This window comes from Macrobrachium rosenbergii, chromosome 20 (assembly GCF_040412425.1).
Source record: "Macrobrachium rosenbergii isolate ZJJX-2024 chromosome 20, ASM4041242v1, whole genome shotgun sequence".
In the NCBI taxonomy this organism is placed as follows: Eukaryota; Metazoa; Arthropoda; class Malacostraca; order Decapoda; family Palaemonidae; genus Macrobrachium; species Macrobrachium rosenbergii.
The window spans coordinates 5302501-5325170 of NC_089760.1; the positions used below are offsets into that span (position 1 = coordinate 5302501).

A 22670-nucleotide genomic window follows, 5' to 3' on the forward strand; every position below is an offset into this window, starting at 1 on the left:
TACTTGGGAAATGAGTATTTTCATTAGGTAGTGTATGCTTATAAATTTTCTGTTAATATATGTTTTATGTGAGGGCTCCAGAATTTTGAGAATTGCCTGAAGGCAGGCTATGTCTAGCTTTGTATTTTCATATTCGTTTTCTCCCATTTTTGAGAGGAGGCAGCAGAATGCAGTTCGGAAAGTATTTCTAGGGACTATCATCTCTTTCAAAAACCACTTGTTTAATCGATCAGTCTTGTCTTTTATGTAGTGATTTGCTGTAATGCATTGTAAACTGTTTACTGATAGTGGAGCATAATGAAATGGAGAGATTGTAGCCATACAGGTTTTTGGCCAGATTTTAACAGAGAACACCAACTAATAGTAGTAACTACACATTATCATGCCAAGTTACAAAAGTCACATAATTCCTTGAAATATTGTGTCTGGCTCTATTGTAGTTGGGTGTTTCTCATTCGCAGGACCCGATACCATCCCTGATTCACTTGGTGGAGGGACCTGGTGCCGAAAGTCAGCTTTTAAATAGTCAAGGTTTCTCCAACATGGACTTCCACAGTGACACTCAGAGAATGATAAATCCCAGTGATCGCCATCTTGAGTGTATGTTCTGTGGTAGACTTTTTAATCACCGAGGAACGCTTACTCGACATGTTATGATTCACACAGGAGAGAAACCGTTTTCTTGTCAGTTCTGTAATTTTAAAACATCCAGGAAAAGCACTCTCAATTATCACATACATTCGCTCCATTCCACTGCTGTACTTTAAGTCAAAGATGAAAATAATCTGGGTGCCTTTTTGGTTCTCTAAGCAAAGCTGCAATATTTCTTATACTTGGTAAAGAATGCATAGCATTTTATAATTTCTGGAGCGGAAAAGTTTGTTGTTAAAAGTATTCACTCAGGGTGTTTTGTGAGAAGTATTTACTTCAGATGTTTTGCCTTTGAGTAGATTTTGGGAAATCTGGTTTGACCTCTATGTTACTGTGGAGATGGTGATTCAAACCATAGCTGCTAGAAAGGCTTTCCAGAGCTTTTAGAAAACTTATTAATAAAAAAAGAAATGAAGTTGGGGCGAAAACAGACAATATTTGTCACTCACTTCATTTGGGTTTCTTACTGATATTAGTTTGTCCAAAAGAGATGGATGTGCTGGTACTTTTGTCAAGGGTGGTAGTTTTTTTTTTTTTTTTTTTTTTTTTTTTTTTTTTTTTTAACTCCAGTTTTGATACTATACCTCAGATGTTTGGTTTACTTTTTTTTTTGTGCTAGAATCACCTGAAAGTATTGTACTATGTTTGTAAAGGAATGAGAAATTTATTTCATTAGTAAATTACTGTAAGTGGGATGATATTGATGACAATAGTCACTTTTGCTTTGTTATTATATAGCCTCATAGGTATACAAAACCAAATACATTTTGTAAATTTTGATTTGTACAGAAACAGTACCTGTTAAATTTTATGTTACTGAAAAAAATTGGTTATGGCTGACCACCTGTAATCAAAGGCCTCTGTATAATTCTACACAGCTACATTTGTAATGGACAATCCCTGGCTTATAGCTAGTTTTGATTGTGCCTGACGAGTTCAGTTAAACACATTTCACATTTTGTATATACTTTACATCCAGTTTTTTATATGAAGTCATGCCTACATTTTATCCTTCATTTATCTTTCATTAGATCATCGTCACTCTGTGACAAGTATTTATTTGTTATTTCAATACATATGTATTAGCTGCTTGTTTATGCTGGCTCATTCATTATGTTTACCAAATTCAGTGTATTTAGCTATTTTTCAATCTTATTCAATACATTTTCAAAATTACTGTGAATGTTACATGTATTCTTTTATTTATTCATTCTCTTGTTAATTTGACTTTTTTCATCTTTGAAATCATTTCTTATTTTGACGGGAGAATATAAAAAGTATATTATGTATGTTAATCTAACTTATTATGATAAAAATACTGCATATTGTACCAAAAGCAAGTGGCAAATGGCATTGTAATTCAAATATCCATGCATTCAGCTTTGCATTGGAAGTAGATTTTATAGAATAATCATAGCAGATATGGACCAGGTAATTTATACATTAACAAGGAAACAGTTAAATAGCCAGTGAAGTTTAACAATAAAAAATTTTATGAAAGTATTCTGTTTAATTTGTGTAATCAGGTTTACAAACTACAGTAATACCCCAAACTTGCACGATTCAAGTTGCCCAAATTCACAGACACGCGAACTTTTCATTGGAACCTAACTAATTGTCATACACAAGTTTTTCACAGACAAGCGAACATTTGCAAATATTGAGAAACCCTGCAAAAGTGTTTAATTTTTTATGTAATTTATAAGTTTTCAAGCCTTTATGTGTAAATTAAATAACATTAAATAAAAGTACTGTACTGTAATAATTTCTCTTCTCTCTCTCTCTCTCTCTCTCTCTCTCTCTCTCTCTCTCTCTCACTGAGATGAGAGAATTTTTATGGTACATGTATATGTTTATTTGTTTTGTATGATAAATACATTTTTCACCTAATAATAAGTACTAATTTTCAAATATGAGATTAATAAGATTTAATAGTAATAATATAATAATAATAATAATAAAATAATAATAATAATAATAAAAAAACTGTAATTACAAAATTTGTGTGTTAAACATGTTTTAAATAAACAAATTTCTTTCCCCACATCTTTTGTAAGAAGCTCCAAGGCAAAGCTATCAGACTTGTCAATTTAACATGACAAGGAGGGGGAGTGTTCCTGATTAGTGGGTCAAAGATCTCTCTCTCTCTCTCTCTCTCTCTCTCTCTCTCTCTCTCTCTCTCTCTCTCTCTCTCTCTCTCTCTCTCTCTCTCTCTCCATAATAATTCATAAAAATTTCACACTTAAGTAAGGACAACTGTTATCTCTCTCTCTCTTTCATAGTTAGTGCAATCTACATATTACTGTTTCTCTATGTCTTTAACTGTACAGTAGATAATTTTAGATTTATCTAATTTTACCTGTACCATCTACAAACAGTAAATATGCTGTTCTAAAACATAGAGACATAGGGCATTTCAGAACAAAGAGAAAGAGACAGAATACAGTGAACCCCTTGTATTCGCGGGGGATGTGTCCCACACCCCCCCGCGAATGGGTCAAATCCGCGAATGCTTAAAACCCATCTAAAAACACTTAGAACTGCCCATTTTGATAGCTTAAACCAAGAAAAACCCTGTAAAAATGCTTATACCTGAGTATTTTAATAGTTTTATCACAAAAAGTGCATTTACTCATGAAAAATATATGAAAATACAGTAATTAGTGAATATTTCTCAATGAAAAATACTGCGAATGGGCGAATTTTCCGCGAATGATGGCTAGATACGTTCCACAGAGAAACCCACGAATGCGTGAGTCCGCGAACCATGAGAACGCGAATACGGGGGGTTTACTGTAAAGAAGTTTTTAAAAATGATGTTGAAAAGACTTCTAAAAATAGATCGATGGAATGGGGAGAGAAAGAAATAGTATACTAATCTTCACACACTCCTATATTCTTACGTCAACCATTTATTTCTTTTTGAAGGGTAATGTATTAAGCTAACTTTTAAATTAAATTATTGTAATTTTCATTTCATTTAAATTAGTTTAATACTGAATTTCCATCTTTTGATATCGTAAAGAATAACTCTCTCTCTCTCTCTCTCTCTCTCTCTCTCTCTCTCTCTCTCTCTCTCTCTCTCTCTCTCTCTCTCTAAAATCTCTCTCTCTCTCCATAAAGATAAAGAATATATTTCAAGTAAGGCAGTATCTCTCTCTCTCTCTCTCTCTCTCTCTCTCTCTCTCTCTCTCTCTACTTCTCTCTCTCTCTCTCTCTCTCTCTCTCTCATTCATAGCACTCACATACTTTTACAACTTATTATTTTTCTGTACTTACCTGTACAGTAGATAGTTTTTTAAATTGATCTAATTTTATCTGTACCATCTGCAAAGTGTAAATGCTCTAGTGTGGCATATATGTTCTAAAACATAGAGACACAGTAACTGAGAATTGTATTAGTCCAAATAAAAAACACTTTTTATTCATGAAAAATCATTTCTGAATAAAGAGAAAGAGACAAAGAATAAAGACGTTATTAAAAAGAGGTTGAGAAGACTTCTAGAAATAGATTGGTCGGAAGGGGAGAGAGACAGAAATTCTCTTCCAACTCTATTTTTATGTCAGTCATTTACAGGCAGTCCCTGGTTTACGATGGAGGTTCCGTTTTTACGCTGGTATTGAAAACAATGTAAACTGCATTTTTATTGAATTTTTCATCAGAAGAACCTCCAAATTTTGATTATTCTGCCGTTTTGGAGCCATATTTCTATCGTCAGATTGGCGTACGACGCGTCGTAACCCTGGAACACACGTCGTAAATCAGGAAATAATTTCTGATGAATATATTTGAAAAGTGTCGTAACCTCGGAATGTCGTAAGTCAGATCCATCGTAAACCGGGGACTGCCTGTGTTTCTTTTTTTAAGGGTAATGTACTAAGCTAACTTTTAAATGAAATTACAGTACAGTAAACCCCCCGTATTCATGGTCTCACTATTCGCGGCTTTCTCCGTGGAACATATACACATACTTCGCGGAAAATTTGCCCATCAGTTGTATTTTTCACTGAGAAATATTCACTAATTACTGTATTTTCATATCTTTTTCATGACTAAATACACTTTTTGTGATAAAACTATTCAAATACTCAGGTATAAGCATTTTTAGAGTTTTTTTTGTGTTTAAACTATCAAAATAGGCAGTTTTAAGTGTTTTTAGAGAGGTTTTAAGTAATCGCGGAATTTAGCTATATGCAGTGGGGTGCGGTATGCATCCCCCACGAATACGGGGGGTTTACCATCACTTTAATTTCTTTTAAAAGTTAGTTTAATAATTTTGGAGCATGAATAGGGCCACGTTTAGTGTTTAAGCTCTAGAAATGAGGATTTAATAGTATTTTTAGAGACCATGCCAAACTTATGCGAAAATTCACCTTGCGCAAGGGATTCTGGAACCTAACCTCGCGTAAGTTCGGGGTATGACTGTATATGTCAATGTTTATCTCTTCAGAGTTCCCTCTGGGATATGGAAATTCTGTCTTTGCACGTACAGTAGAATCTTGCTTTAGCACACCCTTCATTTCCAGATTTTATTGATTAAAAGACAGTGTCTGTTTTCTAACAAAATTGGGTGTGATTTGGATGAGATGAGCAGGAGTGGTTACTGTTTAAGAGTGCATAAATTGGTGAGCCAGATGGTATGCCACAGGGTATAGTACTTTGCAAGAAGTATGAATTTGGGAAAAAGAAGAAATATCTATTTGGAGCATGGCTTGTTTCCTGCTAGCACAGTTGCATATCCATTATTGTTTAGTGAAACAGTCAGTTCATTTTGTTACCTGTGTATCTCTTTATATTCCAGAACACTTTTGCCTTTCAGAATATTTTGTGATTCCTGTTTTCTGCACGTTTATGTAAGCAACTTGTAGATCCTTTTTCACTTAATGCCATGGATGCTTAAGTGTTTTTCATTTATTTTTACACAAATACAGACTGTTAAGTTTTTACTCCACTGTTTACAAGGTGATTTACCAAGTGTTTTATTGGAGTATGTTACCAGAAAAAGCCTATCTTAGGCTAAGTCTAAGAACACTGTTGATAAAATATATTGCCTTTTATAGAAACTGTAGACCATAATGAATCCTTTATTGCAATATTCTGTTATGTCAGTATTTTATGTTGTGAATAAAGTAATAGCAGATGAGGTAATCTTTCTTTTGCTGAACATCTTGGAGATTTCAGTTTGGAATGTATAGAAGACATTTGCATATTTGCATGTTTATATATACAAGTCCCCACACACCTTACATAAACAAATATGCTGATTTGTATTGATAATACTGTACAGTATACCTTGTACAGGCACAAGAAAAAAAGTGCTTGTATCAAACCGTCTATTCATATCAAACACAAACAAACAATGGTCTTTCGATAATTATGATTTTCTCATTGGTATAGCTCAGGTCACACATAGACTTATGCCTACAAACCATTCAGATCACAAGATTTACATATCATTCAAACTTTATTCTGTGTGCAGTTTCATTGCATGCATACAAAGATAACTAGGTTATGATACCAAAGTAATGTCCCTGTCTGTGATTATTGAAAGACAAATCATCCATTATTGCTTGATCTTTGTACACATTCTGATACAAGTTTGTCTTTCATGTGCTCTTACTAATATATTATCGGTATAACTTGGCATGTTTATGATCTATAATAGGTGGTGTTAGGGTTCTTTGTATATATAAGCATTCAGGTGAATTACTGATGAAATAGTTTGCATTTTTATCACATTAGTCCAACTAAAATATTTGAAACATTGATTTCAGCCAATCACGAACTAGCTAAGCGTAATGCCACATCTACCTAAAACCTGTGTTGGTGAGTGGACAGATGGAATGAAATAGGCACTATTATTATTTATTTATTTTTTTTTTTATTATAATCATTGCAAAATGTAAATGGATTATGAGAGTTTTTACACCTGAAATGCTAAGAAAAGCAAATGGGGAATGAAGGGAGAAGTGGCACCTTGATGTAGTGATGGATAGGTCATGGTAGTGTTGGAACATTTCTGTTACCTTGGGAACACACGAAGCAGTTGTTAAGAAAATAGTTATAAATCAATTAGCAACAGCCTGGTAAAGTGCTGGTAAATAAAAAACATATGAGCACTGCAGTGCTCTTATGTTTCAGTCATGAGCTTTGGCAGTTCTGAAAGATGAGACTGTAGAATGCTAAGATTTGTTCTTGGAGAGAGATAGGAGAATTATATTGTGAATGAGAAAGTTGCTGAATGGGAGTGTTTAATGGCAGGAAAATAAACCAGGATCTCAGAGATGATTTGGACGTGAAGAGAGGAGTGACTGGGAACTTTTGAAAAGTAGTAGACATGAAAGCAGCAGGATGAGAATCAGTAGAAAAACCCATGAAAGTACAAGCAGTCCTCGGTTATCGGCGGGGGTTCCGTTCTGGGGGTGTGATGATAACCGAAAATCGACGATTTCCAGCATTTTTTCGGCGATTTTCGGGCTGATCGGCGCCGAAAAGTGCTGATTTTCAGTTATCGGTGCCTCTGTTAGGTATGTGTTGGGGCCAATACCCAATTATCGGCGCCGATAAGCGAAAATCGGCGATTTTCGCGCCAAAAATTGCCGATTTTCGTCGCTAGACAAGCGCCATAAAACCAGATCGTCATGAACCGAGCCCGCCGTTAACCGGGGACTGCCTGTAGCAGGATGAGAATCAGTAGAAAAACCCATAATATTATGAAAATGTGCATAAATGATAACCTAGGTCAGGTGGGAATACAGATAGAAGAAGATAGAATTCTTTTTGTATTTATCCCTTGTAGAGGAGTAGTGCTGTCAGCACACCTAATGCAGTGTACTGTAGGCATTACTTAAGTGTCTTTGCAGTGTCCTTTTGGCCCCCTAGCTGCAACCCCTTCCATTCCTTCTACTGTACCTTGGTTCATGTTCTCTTTTTTTCCATCTTACTTTCTGCTGTCTCCTAAAAATTGTTTCAAGGTGCAACTGCAAGGTTTTCCTCCTGTTACACCTTTAAAACCTTTTTATTTTCAATTTCCCTTTCACCACTGAGTGACCTCATAGGTCCCAGTGCTCCAACCTAAATTTTATATCCCATTTTTTTTTAATTCTCATGACAGTAAAGTCTAATGGAAAAACATTTTAATGCTGATGGATTTTAGTTTTTAAGAATGAGCAGACATAATATATAGAACAGGCATAAAGTTTTATTGTTTTCCAAGCAAGCTTCCACAGTATAAAATGCTCTTTGTGAAGAGAAATAAAATGAAGAGAAGAAAATATCAAATGAATATCAAACAAAATATATTTTAAAATTGCTAATTTTAGAAATAGTCCCCTTTCAAACATTTGACAAATTGGAATAAACTCCAGACTGATTGGGATGAAAACTCTGCCTTTAGTACTTTGAACATTATGCTGTTTTTTTGTGTGTCAAAATGGCTTAGCAGGTGCAAAGTGATCCATTGGTATGAAGTGCCCTCATAAGGTATAACCAGTCCATAAGAAAATTGTAATGCTTTACAGCACTGAGTATTTGAATACAGTACTGATGTTAATAGAAAATTCATGATGGAGTGGTAGAAGATCGCACCTCCAGCTATTGAAATGTCAGGAAACAGAAAACTGGACAGAGCTGTGAAAAAGTTGTCACTTAAGCTGGATCAAGTGCTTCAGAGTGCTTTAGAAGTGGTTTACTTCACAACACATTGAGGGAAAGTCCATCTTAGGTCCATTCATCTTGGAGAATGGAAAGATGTTTAACCAATAAATGAAAATCACAGAACCATGTCCCTTCTTAGGGGAACTTAAGAGCCATCATGGATTAAGCAATTACTCCTCAAAGGTGATCCCAAGTGTGCCAGTCTGTAGCTGCAGAACATTACAGCAAGACGTTAGTATAGCATATGAGGTAAACTTATTTTATACAGGCATCTTGGGTGAAATTTGGCTTTTGCAGGGAAGGCTGCTAAAGGATTCAAGAGTAAAAGGAATGCATGACATGACAGTGTTAGTACTTTTAAATAACTCAGGTACTTATAAATAAACATTGGTATTTGCTTGAAAAGTAAAGATGCAAGAGCATTGAAAATTCCCCAAAATATGCTGGTGTGGCATGATGCACAAAGGGATGTTGGGGTGAATACACCAACCTTTTCATACTGGTTTTACTACTATTGTGTGCCACCAGTGAAAGCTCTCTATTAAGGAGACTTACTAAAAGCTCCTTTGCTTGTCATCTGTCACTCCCTCCATATTTCAACAGCCCATAGTTGAAGCTTGTTTCATACTCTCTTTGCATGCCTTGAAATATATTGTGTGCCATGTCGGAAGATTTTTTTTAATCGTGGTGAGATGAGCACCAAACAGACAAATATTCCCCCATAGCTTTGTCTGTGGTAACCATAAAGTGGATATGAAAGAAATTTCTTGTTGAAAACTGAATAAAATATAACATTAAAGACAAATGATATAGAGGGTTGGAAATGTCATTTTCTTCAAGATAGGTGGGTCACTGGTTATACTGTAGAGAATAGTTAGGTGTGGGCTGTGAATTTGGTAAAAAGAGCACAAAACAGTCAAAGCAAATTGTATATTCTTGGGGAATTATGCTGAAATATGTTGTGAAATACTGTAGGGTCACAGCCAGAAGTCTTTCGGGTTTTCAGGTAGCGAGTACTCTACTGACTTAAAGGATGGCATATGCTTGTTGTAAAAGGCATCAGATTAGATAGACCACATTATAATACGGTGAAATTGCATAAAAATTGGTTAGTTGTAGAAGATGATATCTTTCAGGTTTTCAGGTAGCAAGTACTCTGCTGACTTAAAGGATGGCATATGCTTGTTGTAAAAGGCATCAGATTAGATAGACCACATTATAATAGGGTGAAATTGCATAAAAACTGGTTAGTTGTAGAAGATGATTGCCAGAGAGCATGACCATTTGACTAGAAGAAAGAAAGAAAAGTAAAAAAAAATTGAAAATACACCTACATTCTTGATATTAAAGAACAAAGTAAATCAGTTTTTCATAGCACCCATGGTCAGCTATTGTAATGCTTAAATATATTGCAAACATTATGAAAACTAACAGTGCTTGACATTTATTAATGTTGCAGGTTTTGATAAATAATTTCCTGGTACATGCTCAGAAAAGTTGGATGTATAAATGTTGTGGACAAGTCTAGCTTAAGTTCTCTGCCATTATATGTTACCAGTACTGTATTCCATTTGTTTTGAAGGGGAAACTATTTAATATGGATGTCACATTTTATCAGCAATTTTAGTATAGTACATCTGATGCTTTTGTGGCAAGTAAATTAAATCACTCTTAATGAAGTCTCCATTTTTACAGCCTTGAAGTGTATTAGTGATGCTTTGCTGTGCCTTCTGCCAGTGGATTTCTTAGTGAAAGATAGCACAAACCTAAGATAAAATCATTTATGCATATGTCAGCTACACTTGGATTTCTCTTATTAAAAATTGTCCTCTGAATTCTTTAATCACCACTATAAGGTTGATGTTTCACTGAGCCTTAATAGGTTTGAAATACTGTACTGTACCTCATAATTGCAAAACCTTAATAGGTTTGAAATCCTTCATAATTAAGTTGTACATGGATTTCACCAGTGTTGCTTTTATTAAGATGGCATATTGCAGCCCTTGGAAGGAATTTGGCAGATAAAGAAAGATTGTTAGCCTACATGTATTAAACATTCAGAAACCTGAATGTTTAATAACATGGTTTTTTGCGCTGGGTTGTGCAACATATAAGTTTATGACATTTGTGTTAACATCCAGGATCAGTAATGAGTAGCTAGATTTTTTATAGCATGGAAAATAGAAGGCCGATACTACCTGGGAAGAATGTAGGCTAATAGACTGCATGATTTGAGATATAGGTTTTATGTTGTGAAACTTTACTTAATTTTTTAAGAGAATTTTGAATATTTAGAAAATCTACCTGGTGTTACGATTGGGTTGTAAGTACATATTATTTTTTTATTATGGTAGATAGGATGTGTTCTTCATTAACAGGAATCATCTGGAGATGTTAAGTTACAGTAAGATTGCACATTATTTGTAAGTATGTAATCCTGACAATTATTCAGCTGGTTGGAAACTGTTAAGGTAGGTAAGCACTGTACCTCTGTCACCAACAGACCCATGCATTATTTAGAATAAATTGGTTGTAGTGAAAGCTTTTACTGGTTCCTATTTTCCTTTAGTAGAAACTTCCTTTTGAAATATAATAAGTTTGTCAAAAACATCATTTTGAAGAAGGTATAGACCAAGAACGTTAATATAATCTGACATATAAATGTCTTGAATAAGTCCTTTTTTCATTGAAAGCATGTAAGCTGTGGTCAGAAAGGAAGTTTATGGTAGATTTCAATTGTGAGAGAAATTATTAAGCTTAATCATCTTGTTGCAAAATGAAACTGGAAATAACTAAGCAATGAACAGCTCTTTCAAAATTGTAAATTATACTATTTGCACAGTGTCAGTGAAATTATGGTGGGCATCTTATAAATAATACCATGAGATACTAGATGTACCACCCAGTGATTCAAAGGGTGTGCTTCCTCATTTTGAACATTTGGTTTTAAGTATAAATGCCAGAATAAACTAAGAAGGATGCGTTAATGATTGCTGTTTTAATTAATGGACTGTTATTAAAAGAAAACTTCCTAATGACCTTATTAGAGCTGTTACAGTGGAAGTTACTGTCAGAGCTGATATGTTTTGTTGCTGCTTTGGAACAGTTGTTTTATTGCACACACACATTTCAGTGTGAGTCCAGTAAAATTGTTTCATAACTCGATAAAGCATTTTCATAGTTTCTAAGATGGTGTTTTTTCAAGTGTAACGCTACAGAATAGCTTATGTGCCTTTAAAAGTGGTAAATTTCAAAAAGTAGTAATTGTAGCGGGTAGTAATATTTTCCCTTATTGTGTTTTAGGGTCTGGTGATGACAGAGGGTCCAGTGGTACGTGATGAACAAGGGAGGCTGTGCTACCGTTGCCTCTACTGCCCACGTATTGATTCCGACAAGAGCAAGTGGAGGAAGACATCTGCGCACTCACACGGGTGAAAAGCCTTATCAGTGTACCAAGTGCCCTTACAGAGCAACCACAAGACATGCAGTTGTACGGCATGACAAGTTTAGACATTCTCTGGAAGGGTGTTCTGGGGGACTTGGTATCACGTTAGGCGTTAGGGCAGAGGAAAAACATTAGAACGGGCTTTGAGAAGTCGTCAGGTAATCTTGCCTGTGATGAGTCATGCTTGGTTCTTAAATATCTGAGTGCAGAATGTCTTCAGGTGTTTTTGTAAAAAGAATTGATGATTATAGATACGTATAATCATGTAGGTACAGTGCTTTTTCTGTAGGATTTTGAAGTGGAAGTTTTTATAGGCATAGTTTTCGTTAAAAGAATGAAAACTCATTTCCTTTCAGTAGGGTCCTGTAGTGTTGTAATAGTCTTCATTGTTTTCTGATACAGTTGCATTTTTTGCATTAGTATTTTTACTGTAGCCTTTTTCTAGAGGAAAATAGCATAGTTTCTGTTACTGATTATGTGTTCATGGTAAAGCTTTAGGTGTGACGCTCCTTAATATAAAGGTTTTTTAATCAAACCATCCAAGATAGTAGTTACAGGAAACTGAAAAAATGCAAGGATTCATATGTCAAATGGAAGAGCAATTTGCAATTAGGAAATTAGGATCGTTTTGCGAGTAATTTTTAGTTGTCATGTTATAAGTATTCTTTCATTAATGTTAATCATTTCACAGTTTTATGTATGCTTTATCTGATTGTGCCAAGGATGATCTTTCAACATTGGCAAAAGTTTCTACTTGTTACGAGCACAGGTTTCTGAATAAGGGCAAGCTTCTCACCCATACTACTTTGTAGGCTGTAAAGGACACATGCCAGCTTCACTAGACAGGATATTTTTTAAGATATCCCATTTTTTTTTAAATAGTGTGATTCTCTTGTATGTTTGCTATCTAAGGCTCCTTAGTATACATTCCTGTTACACTGATTTTCATGAACAGATAGACAGGCATTGCTTCTTGAATATTTTGTTGGCTTATGATGTGAACTGGTAGCCAACTAGAAGATATTGGTTCTGAGAGGTAAGCTTCATCACCTAGAGTCCCACTTTTCAACTATTGCCTTGCTGTGAAAGGTCATGATTTAGTCTAATTCTAGAAATCAGCAGTGGCTGTCATGTTTCTGTTTACATATATATTTATACTTGGGCATGTATTTCTTCGTTGATCCGTGTACAGATACCTGGGTAATGCCAGCATTATAAAAAAAAATACCTCTTCTTGCCATATAGGAATTTGCCTGTCATTTCAAGATCTGCACTTCAGTTTGTACAGTTTCTTCAAGTTTTAAAATTTATGGTGCTTGCATCCTCTGAGCTAAATATTTAAGCACCATATATGACTTACTTAGAATAATTTATGGTTTGCTATTGATGACACTGTTGCAATAGTCTTTCATTTCAACTTCGATGATTGCTTTACTTGTGTAAGGTCCATTTTCTCATATCTAAAAGTTAACCCTCTTCACTTAACACCAAATATCAAGGGAATAAAGCTTATCCTGATGTCATCATTCCCATTACTGTACAGTACTTAAGTGGCTTTTCAGGGCTCTCTTAACTTCTTCCTCCAGTTTTTGGTGCCATATTGGTTATCGTGTGCTAGATATGTTCTCTTACAGTAGGTCCTCTGAAGGCCATGGTATTCATGACATCATTAATGTTTTTCATTGACTGGTGTCCTTCCTGAATATGATCTTATTACATAACACTGAAGCAGCATTCTCTCTCTCTCTCTCTCTCTCTCTCTCTCTCTCTCTCTCTCTCTCTCTCTCTCTCTCTCTCTCTCTCTCAGTTCCCCGTTGGACGAGTCGGTAGAGTTGTCGGCTAGCACTCGCTAGGCCCGAGTTCGAATCTCCGGCCGGCTAATGAAGAATTAAAGGAATTTATTTCTGGTGATAGAAATTCATTTCTCGCTATACAAGCTGTAGGTCCCGTTGCTAGATAACCAATTGGTTCTTAGCCACGTAAAATAAGTCTCTCTCTCTCTCTCTCTCTCTCTCTCTCTCTCAAACATGATCTACTCATATTGAATGAATCCTAGCAAACTGTTGCAGGCAGTCTGCTTGAGTACAGAGAACATTTTCCAAACGAGATATACTGTATCAGTACCATGTGCACATCATCCATGACATTGATTAGGGCAAGTATGGACTACCTCTCACCAGTATGTTCTTCACCACCAATTGACTATGGCCAAATATTTTAACCAAAGGGAGTTCTATCTAACTTAACAAAATAGTTAAAACTCACATGACCTTTCTTGCTGTGCAGAGAAACTTAAGTATCATCCAATGTTGGCAAGAACACTAGAAGCAGGATAAGCAGATCTGGAGCAGACTTAATTGAAGACTCTGCAGACTTCTGCTTCTGCAAAGAAAATTGACTCGAAATGGGATCAACAGCCAACGTGGTTTAGCAGTAATATTTATAAAGATACAGTATTTGGGATAGACAGAAAACAAAAATTATCGAATTTACAACCATGACATTAGAAAAAAATTAGTGTAGGATGTTGGAGCATATGGCTACATCTTGAGCAGAAGACAATCCAAAAGTATTTTTTGCACATATAAATGGTAGAAAATCAGTTAACAGTAATGGTGGGGCCTTTAAAAGATAAAGATGGCAATGTTATTAGTAGTGGGAGATTAATTTAATGAATACTTTGCTAGTGTGTACTGTAAGACGTCACAGAAATTCCTAGCATCTCAATAATATGCCAAGGGGAAACAGAAGTGATGAAAAAATAAAAAGATGAAAAAGAAAGTTTACCTAAAACAAATCCCCAGGTTTAGATGTAATCCACCTGAGGGTGATTAAAGAAGCAGAAGTTGCTCCTCCTCAGAGTAAAGAATAACTGGGAAGGATAGGAAACTACAAAGTATTGTACAAATACTCAAGAAAAATTATGAGAATGAACTAGGGAACCACAACTATTTTAACATTCCCTTGCTCCAATCATCACCTCTCATTTCAGTACAAATCCTTTCAGCCAAGCCCTGTGAGTTTATAGAGTTGTGACTTGGTGATCTTATTTTACTAATTTATTTATAATAATAATCTTTCCAGTGTGACAGTTAACAGGATCATTTTTGTCGTACTAGGCAGTGGTCGAGTCAGGTTAACTACAGATGTGGTTCAGCCAGTCATGTGCATTTTCCCTTCTGAGGTGTAGCAGACAAAAAATTAATTGAAAAGATCAGAGTCCAACCCCAAAAGAAAGCCAGAACATATCTCTTTAAATTATTACATGTTTAAATTATGAAAATTTTGGAATACTGTATAGGAAAGACCATTGGGAAGAGAATTCCATGTGTACTGTACATAAGCACAAATGATAAAGTTTACATTAAAGTTCCTTTTATTTGCAGTAAGAAAACTATCTTCTTATGAACCATGTTGTTGATATGAAGCAGTGAAGGGATAATGGTAACATATATTTGAAAAAAGTACCACAGCTATTTATGCATGCCTAAAATGTAAAAGCAAATGTATATGCCTAGAAATGAATGAATTAATTTCAAGATAATAGCTTGAAAGTAAGTGGATTTAAGAGAAGTGGTTGTTTAAACCTCAAATTGTTTATATATTTAGTCAGGCTTTTTCAAATCAACGCATTAAGATTACACGATATTCATTTGTGAAAACCCATGCCTAATCAGTACATAACACTTAAGAATCTTGAAAACCTTGGGCGTCCGCAACATGTCAGTAGTATTTAATGTGGTTTGTTCTACCAGTAAATGAGGAAATACAATGTTCAGAAACTTTTGTATCCCCATGCAGCAGTACAAGCCTTGCATATTGTAATATGAGTGCTACTCCAGGTGAATTGAAGTCATTATCAGACAAACAACTAGCAAGTTATTTTACATTAGATATTGCATTGGTGCACATATGTATCATAGTTTTTGGTCATCCATTTTATCACTAGTACTACACGTACTTTAGTTTGTTTAGAAATACCATTGCTCAAATTAGTTTTTAATGACATCAACAGGAATAGTTGGCAAGTATGCTTCCTTTTTGTAGGGCTGACAGCTCATGTGGGGGCTTAAGATTTTCTTTATTGTGGTCTCACTGATTACACTGAAGATGAAAGCCATTCAATCTTTATATATATAGGTAATATCTATCACTTTTCCAGATAGGAATCTTTTCACTGCCTGTACAATGAATGTCACCAAGAAAGAGTAATTTAAAGATGCTCTTTATGAGGTAAAGTGTTGCACTTGTGCTTGGTGTCTTCATTGAGAAGCATATGTATGCTTACACTAATCTCTCGTTAATAAAAACATATCCTTCAGGCCAGCCCTGTGAGGTCTGATTATATTGGCTCACTGGTTTGGTTAAACTATTTAATAATGATAATAATAAAAAATAATAATGATAATTATGGTAATTTTTAAGAATTGCAAAGAAAGGGGGTAAAGATCATTACTCTTGTTCTGTTTAATTGTGGATTCACTGGCAACCTATCTTCTTTCTTAGATTATTTCAAACACTAGGAAGGAAGTTTCATAAAAGCAGATGTTTTCCCCAAAGAGTAGAGATTATCCTTATTCTTTATAGTCTCAGAAGAGCCGATAGAGCTCACAAAAAGCTTTAAGGGACCTTAGACCCAATATTTTTAGGTATTTCTGGGCCCATACATGAAAATTGGAAAATGATCCCATAATGTACTATGATTATTTTTCTTTTGGTATTTATGTATTTTGGCGCATTTGTGCGCATGCAGGTTTAAATACCACCGGCACTTAAACCCAATTGACTCAGAGTGACACCTGTCAACAGATGGATGATCGGGAAATTTTTGTGTTTTTCAGATTTTCTTTGATTTTTTCCATACGTTTGTTCAAGAGGCTAACCCTACTGCAGGGCATTTGTCCCCTGAAGTGTTTCATACCCATTTTCTCTGATAGATGATTCATTTCTATTCAGTGAATATGCAGACACCAAGAAACAACTAAAAAATAACCATAAAGTGGCTTATATAACAGGCTAGGCCAACAAGCTAAAGTTGAAGGAAGATCATCAGTGGAAATTCTGCTAAAAAACAGTCTTCAGCTGTTCGTAAATCTCTTCATGGCAGATAGTGTGAATATTTTTAGTGCCAAATAAGAGAAACTAGTAGAACATCCTGATTATGATGCTAGAGCTGGTTAATTAACCTGAAGTGTCTCCAAATACTGCCAAACCTTCACCAAAAAACCGTCTTGACTTTCAGTGTCTTTTTCTCAGAACTAAAGTTTTACAACTTCAAATTTCTAAGCCTTTGTTGATCTTGAACCTAGAGGCATAAGTCTTTTTGTTTTTTGTTTCTGAAAGGTTCTAGTTTGTTTATTGGCTTTGTTAAAGCTGTGTTTGCATTACATATTTTTTTAAAATTAATTTTAAATCTACAATTTTTTCTATGTCTATAATAGTCTGCCAAATCTATTAGTACCAACAGCTAAAAATATAAGAGTAAGTGAATAATTTAAGCCCATTTTATAAACTTGGTGTATAGTTTTCAATATTACTTACAAAAATGAGATTGTTTCAAAATAAAATACCCCTAGCAGTTAAAAAATGTATAGTTTTCCTAATGTTTTTATATTTTTATTTTATTTAAAATTCAGATTTTTATATTGGCTAAATAACTATTTTTCAGCAATTTTAATGTATAATCAACAAACTGGAATAATTTAATTAGGATTAAATTAAAATAATTATATAGGGGTCATAATGAGTCACAGGGTCCCTAAATACAGAAAACTTATGAATGAGACTGACATCCATGTAGTCATTGCATGAATTGGAGAGAGAGAGAGAAAAAATTTTGTGACATATATCCAAGTGTGGGTTTTTATTTGATTCCAGACTAGTACAGAATGAACTTGACAGCTCTCTTTTTATAACCCAACTTTTGTAAACCTCATTGTCAAGCTTCTTGGGGACATTTTGTATATCCTATAAAAGAGGATGTCTGTATATCCAGTATACATATTTTTCAAGGACTATCTCAGAGGAAGTTCAGCTTTGATGATAGGCATTGTTTTTGATTAAGGCATGTATGATGGAAGTTCCCAAGGCAGACTCTAGGGACTACCAATCTGTGTTGTCCTTGTACTTTAAGGATATAATTCATAAAGTACTTAACCATTATACCTATTGACAAAGTGAAGTGTGGAGACCACTGCATTTATCTTCCTAAAGATATTGCTGCAATAATTTCCATTTCATCACCTCACTCATGGTGTTTTTAAGATCACATAATCGTATTGGAATGTATTAAGAGCCAAGTAAATGACCATGTCATCATTTTTACATAAACAGCCTGAATCCTGTTATTAAGCCAGTGCATAAAAGCTGGCCAATCTCAAGATAAGAATCGTGATCCTATTCAATCCTGTGTTAATTCAGTGAGTTTAAAATAAATTTTTAAAGTATGCTGAACCATATCTAGAATTTTTAAGACAGTCTTGATGTGTTTTAACATAAACTTCATTTTAAATTAATCTCCTTGTGAGAATTATAATTCTTCCTCCTCACAGGGGATGGAGCTTGCATTCCAGTAAACACTGATGATAATCTGCACCAGTTTTGAATGAATAGAATATACACATAAATGAACCCTCTTGCATATTATGGCGTTTGTTTCAGAAAATATTAAAGTTGTCAGGAAATTTCCTACTTTATTTAGATTTTGGCTAGCTAGTTTTAGCTATATATTTACCTAAAAAGTTTTTGTGGCCAGGGAGATCTCAACTTTAACAAACTCTGCATCTATTTCAGTACAATATTTAACTTTTCATGTCATGTTCAGGTGTCAGAAACATGAATTGTGTTGTTTTTGAGCAAACATAAATTGAAAATAGAAGTAAAGTATATATTGAGCATATTAATGAAATTCCTTGATTGGTCTTGCAAACTTTAGACAGTGTAATACTAAACAGCAATGAGGTGTTGTATACATTATTAAAAAGCTACTTCAAGTTCTGTAATGAAAAATAATATAAATTTGGGACTAGATTTTACTTTCCAGTTTCTTCAAAACTCATAGTTTCCTTTTGCTTGGGTCTGTAGATAAATGTTGTAGGTGAAAGCATTCTTTCATGGGTTGTCTTCTGATATATTTATACAAGAGTAAACAGATGAAGTGGTTGAGGGTAATATACAGTGCAGCTACCACAAGTGTCATTGAATTTAATTATTCAATATGTGGTATACACTACTGCAGCTATTTGCACTTCAACATTAAATAAACTGTAATTTGTAATTAATTTTGCAATTAACTAAGGTTATGAAAATAATATTTTAAGTACAGTGATGGTACTTTACTGGAAAACATTTTCTGAAAATTTCTAAGCAGACATCATAGGTATTATTGCCATAGTAAAATTCTTTTGTAAACATGGCTTGGGCCTTCTGAAGGAAAGGATGTTCTAACTTTGAGGTTGTCTTGAAAGCTGCCTAACAACTATTACACTGTCCTTGGCTTCTCTTATGCCTGTGCTTAAAAAAAGTAAAGTTAATTAAACCTGTATAGATTTTGTTGTCTTAACAGTATAGGAGTTATTTACTGTAATTGCCCATACAAAAGTAAAGGATATTTGAGACCTGATATCTTTTGGAAAGTAAATGGACAGAACATGAACAGTTCATAGACGAAGATTAGGAGAACATGTAGTTAATTAAATGGTATTTTGTGTAGTGTATAGTTTTGACAAACTTAATTTCTGAATGTTACGTGTGCAGCGAATTTCAAGACATTTTGTTCATCTGCACCATATTACTGTAATGTGACTCATCAAGTCGTCTTTCATAGACATGGTAATTATTATTGACTGAATGTTCTTTTACTGTAGTCTTGACCATATGCATTAGATGTATATTTACCTATTAATGTTTTGTTAATTTTTTACGTAAAGTATGGCTGTTCTTTATTTAGTGTTGTGAATACAGTCATTGCTGTTAGTAGAGTCAAATGCAAATTTTTTCATTTGTGAACATGTTTACACCTTGTCATTACTGTCTTTTGGAAATGTAAAATTCAGAATCAAAAACTTACCAGTATGTTCTACACTGTGAGTTTTCAAAGTCTTGATAACTTTATCCTGCAATGTTGTACAGTATCTTTTTAATTATGAATAATAGATAACCAGATATCTGAACCCACAAATAACTTTGTCAGAAACTTATAAATAAAAATAAAACGTTCTGGACTTAGTTTCTATTGTGCATATAACCTAGCACATGATTCAAAACTGTATTCTCTCTCTCTCTCTCTCTCTCTCTCTTTCATATTACCCTCTAACATGTTTTTTAAATGCTAAAGTAAATACAGTTTTGCACTGAGTTGATTATTACCATTTATAATATGAAAGTCGTAACTTAGCATGATACCTTACTGTACAGTATATGAATCTTCAAGAAAGCATCCATCTCATTTGTTTGAGGTGTAAATAAGTTGGAATTAAGGTTTATGAGAACAAAAATATTTATTATATTTACTGTATTGGGTATACAGTATCTACCAAGTGCTGGCTTAGTCAAGGCTGGCATTAGCCATAAAGTGTTTTGATTCTATTCCAGGGGGAGGAAGTATAGTGCCAATTGATAGGTGTCTCCATTGCTGCTTGCCTTTTTTATGAAATTACATTATTTAATAAAGTTGTTACTGTAAAAGATCATTTTAACTTCTTACCACTCACAAGTGAATGTGGATATGGGCATCATTTTAACTTCTTACCACTCACAAGTGAATGTGGATGTGGGCCTAGATGTGAGATTCATTTTAAAGGGGAAGAGATATACAAGTTTCCCTAGTGACAGATGATACTGTGTTTTCAGATCAAATACAAAACAATAGTTTTTATTTGCTTTTCTTGCCTGTGTTAGGCATTACAGGCAGTCTTCGGTTATCGGCGATCCGGTTTTACGGCGCTTGTCTAGTGACGACAATAGCTGGATTTTCGACACCGATTCCTGGTTATCATCGCTGGTAACCGGTTATCGGCACTAATTGCCAGTTATCGGCGGCGCTGATCAATGGTTATCGGCGCCTATAACCGATTATCGGCACCGATAACCAGGAATCAGTGCTATTATCGGTGATTTTTGGTTATTGTCACGCTGTCGGGAACGGAACCCCGCCGATAACCAGGGACTGCCTGTACTAATCAAAACACCCAAATGGTTATGTAGAATTAGCCCAAAAGGCCATAATCTTGCAGATGAGGCTTCCAAAAAATGCAATCCACATATATGAAAAAATAAGATAAACCAACAAATGATATGTATGCTGTGAAAACTTTGCACATCATCAGAATCTGGAGGTTGGTGTACAGCAGCTCTTGGGGTGCAAGATGATTAAACAAGATGTGTTTTTGGCAGTTAACTGAATCATAGTTACATTGTTTGGTAGAAGGATAAAACCAGTCTTGACTGAAAGGTAGCGGTTTGAGAGGCTGCTGACATCCAGACAGGAAAACAGTACCTATTACAGGCAGTCCTCGGTTATTGGCGGGGGTTCCGTTCTGGGGGTGTAATGATAACCGAAAAGCGCCACGAACCGAAAATCGTCAATTTCCAGCGCATTTTGGGTGATTTTCGGGCTTATCGGCGCCAGAAAGTGCCGATTTTCGGTTATCGGCGCCTCTGTTAGGTATGTATTGGCACCAATACCCAATTATCGGCGCCGATAAGTGGAAATCGGCTATTTTCGGCGTCGAAAATTGCCAATTTTCATTGCTAGGCAAGTGCCATAAAACCGGATCGCCATTAAGCAAGCCCGCCGTTAACCAGGGACTGCCTGTGCTCTACAATAATGATAGGAGGAAGGATGTTTAGTACTTATGTATCATGAATATTGTAATTTTGGTGGGTATAGGAAACTTTACAGATAAGAAAGATTGTTGTGAAAAAGAGACTTGGATTGTCAAAGGTTCAGAATTATTAAGTGCTGTGTTTCCTTTGTAAAGCAAATTTTCAAGCCAGTGTGGAAAAGAAGTCAGGAACAGGGTAAGGTTTAGTAGGTAACTGTGAAATTTGTTTTGTTAGCTTTTTGTATTGTGATTCAGTAACTAGTGCATCTAAAATATTATTCATTGAATGCCCAGCTTAATGTCAATATCCTTGCTACTCAGCAACTCCATTTTCCACATAATAATTTCCTATGAAAATAGTTCTTATGTTATGAGTGAAGATGTTTCTGTATGTTCTGCAGTCACTATATCTGTAGTATACTCTGTAGGTTGAGTTGTTTAGTTTAGTACTGTATATTATATACCTAGAGTACTGTATATCTTTTTTTAAAAGTTTTTGGCCATAATCTATTGTTTAGATGAATTAGAGTGATTTAATTAATAAAATTCCTCATTTTTTTGTCATTAGATTTTAATGTTTTGCATGTTTATAGTGAAGATGATGATAGTATGCAAGGCTTTTGATCACTGTGTTGCACTCATTTTGTAAGTAGATTTTTGTTAACTGATCTTCCTTACATGAAACAAATTTTCCCATAAATACCTGTAATGGTAATTTGATTAATCCTTTCCAGACTTCCGAAAGCACAACAAATAAAAGCTATTAATCTGTAAATGAATTTATTGCAATGTATTAATCTCTGTTGGTATGTGTATGTATTACTGCATACATGTTTATTTTTAAACAGAAATTTCAGCCTTGGTATTATTTCCGGAGCTGAATGACCACACAAGTCCAAGCACATGGCCTTTGGATTTCAACGCAAATTTGACAAGCATAAAAAAAAGAAATACTGTAAATAGATAAAGGAAATTCAAATTTGTTCTCACTCTATTGTAATTGGGCAAGTTGATAGTGTATGTGGTAGGTGGTGAGAATGGCGAAGAGGAGGAGAGGTGTTATTGTTTGGAGGGGAGTTCTCCTTTAAAAATG

The 22670-nt window shown here is 34.7% G+C and overlaps 1 protein-coding gene across 10 annotated transcripts in view; it reads left to right on the forward strand.

The window, feature by feature from the left end:
- LOC136849010 (protein tramtrack, beta isoform-like) overlaps positions 1 to 22670 on the forward strand; it is a 93436-nt gene that overhangs the window by 42517 nt on the left and 28249 nt on the right. For 2 of the 10 annotated variants that reach the window (XR_010856196.1, XR_010856197.1), the window contains exon 5: positions 11612 to 11911. The exons of 5 other annotated variants lie outside the window; for them this stretch is intronic. Coding sequence is in view for 2 of the 5 variants with exons in the window: in XM_067121849.1 (XP_066977950.1) it covers positions 462 to 767 (306 nt within the window). In the remaining 3 variants the exon portion in view is untranslated. Of the gene's footprint in view, positions 1 to 461; positions 2252 to 11611; positions 11912 to 22670 lie in introns of those variants that run through there. 3 more of the 10 variants (XM_067121849.1, XM_067121850.1, XR_010856198.1) reach the window with 2 other exon arrangements.